Consider the following 3,753-nt stretch of genomic DNA (forward strand, 5'->3'; position numbering starts at 1 on the left):
ACATACTTAAATTCACACAGGACACCGGATAAGACAGGAGAAATACTCCAGATATAACAGACTGACCCTAGCCCCCCGACACATACACTACTGCAGCATAAATACTGGAGGCTGAGACAGGAGGGGTCAGGAGACACTGTGGCCCCGTCCGACGATACCCCCGGACAGGGCCAAACAGACAGGATATAACCCCACCCACTTTGCCAAAGCACAGCCCCCACACCACTAGAGGGATGTCTTCAACCACTAACTCACTACCCTGAGACAAGCCCACAAAGATCTTCCCCATGTAAACGAACCCGAGAGGGGCGCCAAGCCCAGACAGGAAGATCACGTCAGTGACTCAACCCACTCAAGTGACGCACCCCTCCTAGGGACGGGATGGAAGAGCACCAGTAAGCCAGTGGCTCAGCCCCCATGATAGGGTTAGAGGCAGAGAATCCCAATGGAGAGAGGGGAACCGGCCAGGCAGAGACAGCAAGCGCGGTTCATCGCTCCAGTGCCCTTCCGTTCATAAAACAACATTCATAATACTCCAGGGCTAATTCCGTTAGCATTTTGGCATGATTCAGAACATAAAACAACATTCATAATGCTCCAGGGCTAATTCCGTTAGCATTTTGGCATGATTCAGAACATAAAACAACATTCATAATGCTCCAGGGCTAATTCCGTTAGCATTTTGGCATGATTCAGAACATAAAACAACATTCATAATACTTCAGGGCTAATTCCGTTAGCATTTTGACATGATTCTGGATTCAGAACATAAAACAACATTCATAATACTCCAGGGCTAATTCCGTTAGCATTTTGGCATGATTCAGAACATAAAACAACATTCATAATACTTCAGGGCTAATTCTATTAGCATTTTGACATGATTCTGGATTCAGAAGATAAAACAACATTCATAATACTTCAGGGCTAATACCATTAGCATTTTGGCATGATTCAGAACATAAAACAACATTCATAATACTTCAGGGCTAATTCCGTTTGCATTTTGGCATGATTCTGGACTCAGAACATAAAACAACATTCATAATACTCCAGGGCTAAAATCTGAATCTAGTGGTGTAATTATTGATTATAGGTGATCAATAACTGATATTCTGTCTCCTCTACTCCACAGATCTTACAGGTGAATCTAGTGATGTAATTATTGATTATAGGTGATCAATAACTGATATTCTGTCTCCTCTACTCCACAGATCTTACAGGTGAATCTAGTGATGTAATTATTGATTATAGGTGATTAATAACTGATATTCTGTCTCCTCTACTCCACAGATCTTACAGGTGAATCTAGTGATGTAATTATTGATTATAGGTGATTAATGACTGATATTCTGTCTCCTCTACTCCACAGATCTTACAGGTGAATCTAGTGATGTCCATGTTGCTGTATGTATTGTTCCTAGCGTACCTGTACGGTATCCAGGCAACGCACACGGAGCGCCAGCAGGCCCCGCCGACCCAGGACCCCGTCAACTCCCTCATCATCCAGCTGCTGCAGGCGGACCTGACCCGCGGCCGTGGGAGGCACGCCCAGGACACCTCGCCACCGTTCGGCCCGCCGGCCGTCGACACCCTCCTGGACGACACTAAATTCCCGGAGAGGCGGAGCTCGCTGTACCAGCCAATGGGAGACCTGTCGTCCGACCTGCTGCAGCAGCAGAAACGTTACAACTCTCCCCGGGTCCTGCTGAGCGATCGGGCGCCACTGCAGCCTCCTCCGCTCTACTCTATAGACGACTACGCGACTGGCAGCTCCGACGGAACCAACAAGACCCGCAGGAAGAGATACGCGGAACACAAGAGTTACCGCGGGGAGTACTCCGTCTGCGACAGCCAATCGCAGTGGGTGACGGACAAGACGAACGCGGTGGACATCAGGGGTCGTCAGGTCACCGTCCTGGATCAGATAAAGACGGGAACCGCCGAAAGCAACTTTGTTAAGCAGTACTTCTACGAGACCAAGTGTCGGACTGCCAAACCTTTTAAGAGCGGCTGTCGCGGCATCGACGACAAACACTGGAACTCGCAGTGTAAAACGTCTCAGACTTACGTCAGAGCTCTGACGCAGGACCGGACCTCTGTGGGCTGGCGCTGGATACGGATAGACACTTCCTGTGTCTGTGCGTTGTCACGGAAACACCGCAGGACGTAAAAACACACAGAACCTGACCAAAGACATTATGGGATATATTTCCTTATTGTGAAAGACGGGGGTGGGGGGGGGTGGGCTGTACATATAAATTATTATTTAAGTTATGTGAAATGCATGTAGTTTCTACATGGCTATATATGATATATAAATATATTTGTTATTTATTGAAGTCATCATCAAAGGAAAATAAATAAAAAATAAACCAACAAATCCTAACATTCGGCTCCACAGCCACGACACAGTCTAGTATGGAGAGACTCTACCATTGGGCTGAACAGTACAGTCTAGTATGGAGAGACTCTACCATTGGGGCTGAACAGTACAGTCTAGTATGGAGAGACTCTACCATTGGGGCTGGACAGTACAGTCTAGTATGGAGAGACTCTACCATTGGGGCTGGACAGTACAGTCTAGTATGGAGAGACTCTACCATTGGGCTGAACAGTACAGTCTAGCATGGAGAGACTCTACCATTGGGGCTGGACAGTACAGTCTAATATGGAGAGACTCTACCATTGGGCTGAACAGTACAGTCTAGTATGGAGAGACTCTACCATTGGGCTGAACAGTACAGTCTAGTATGGAGAGACTCTACCATTGGGCTGAACAGTACAGTCTAGCATGGAGAGACTCTACCATTGGGCTGGACAGTACAGCCTAGCATGGAGAGACTCTACCATTGGGCTGGACAGTACAGCCTAGTATGGAGAGACTCTACCATTGGGCTGAACAGTACAGCCTACTATGGAGAGACTCTACCATTGGGGCTGGACAGTACAGTCTAGCATGGAGAGACTACCATTGGGCTGGACAGTACAGTCTAGCATGGAGAGACTCTACCATTGGGCTGGACAGTACAGCCTAGTATGGAGAGACTCTACCATTGGGCTGGACAGTACAGTCTAGCATGGAGAGACTCTACCATTGGGGCTGGACAGTACAGTCTAGTATGGAGAGACTCTACCATTGGGCTGAACAGTACAGTCTAGCATGGAGAGACTCTACCATTGGGCTGGACAGTACAGCCTAGTATGGAGAGACTCTACCATTGGGCTGGACAGTACAGTCTAGTATGGAGAGACTCTACCATTGGGCTGGACAGTACAGCCTAGTATGGAGAGACTCTACCATTGGGCTGGACAGTACAGCCTAGTATGGAGAGACTCTACCATTGGGGCTGGACAGTACAGTCTAGCATGGAGAGACTACCATTGGGCTGGACAGTACAGCCTAGTATGGAGAGACTCTACCATTGGGCTGGACAGTACAGCCTAGTATGGAGAGACTCTACCATTGGGCTGGACAGTACAGCCTAGTATGGAGAGACTCTACCATTGGGCTGGACAGTACAGCCTAGCATCTTCAGACTCAGACCATGGAGCTGGACAGTACAGCCTAGTATGGAGAGACTCTACCATTGGGCTGGACAGTACAGCCTAGTATGGAGAGACTCTACCATTGGGCTGGACAGTACAGCCTAGTATGGAGAGACTCTACCATTGGGGCTGGACAGTACAGTCTAGTATGGAGAGACTCTACCATGGGGCTCGACAGTACAGCCTAGTATGGAGAGACTCTAC

General features: G+C 48.2%; 1 protein-coding gene across 1 annotated transcript; it reads left to right on the plus strand.

The window, feature by feature from the left end:
• Positions 1-1,326: 1,326 nt before the first annotated feature.
• ntf3 (neurotrophin 3) lies at positions 1,327-2,383 on the plus strand. Its single transcript, XM_045711326.1, has one exon. The coding sequence runs from the start codon at positions 1,394-1,396 to the stop codon at positions 2,171-2,173; it is 780 nt and encodes a 259-aa protein (XP_045567282.1). The 5' UTR covers positions 1,327-1,393; the 3' UTR covers positions 2,174-2,383.
• Positions 2,384-3,753: the final 1,370 nt, after the last annotated feature.

Source organism: Salmo salar, unplaced genomic scaffold (genome assembly GCF_905237065.1).
Source record: "Salmo salar unplaced genomic scaffold, Ssal_v3.1, whole genome shotgun sequence".
In the NCBI taxonomy this organism is placed as follows: domain Eukaryota; kingdom Metazoa; phylum Chordata; class Actinopteri; order Salmoniformes; family Salmonidae; genus Salmo; species Salmo salar.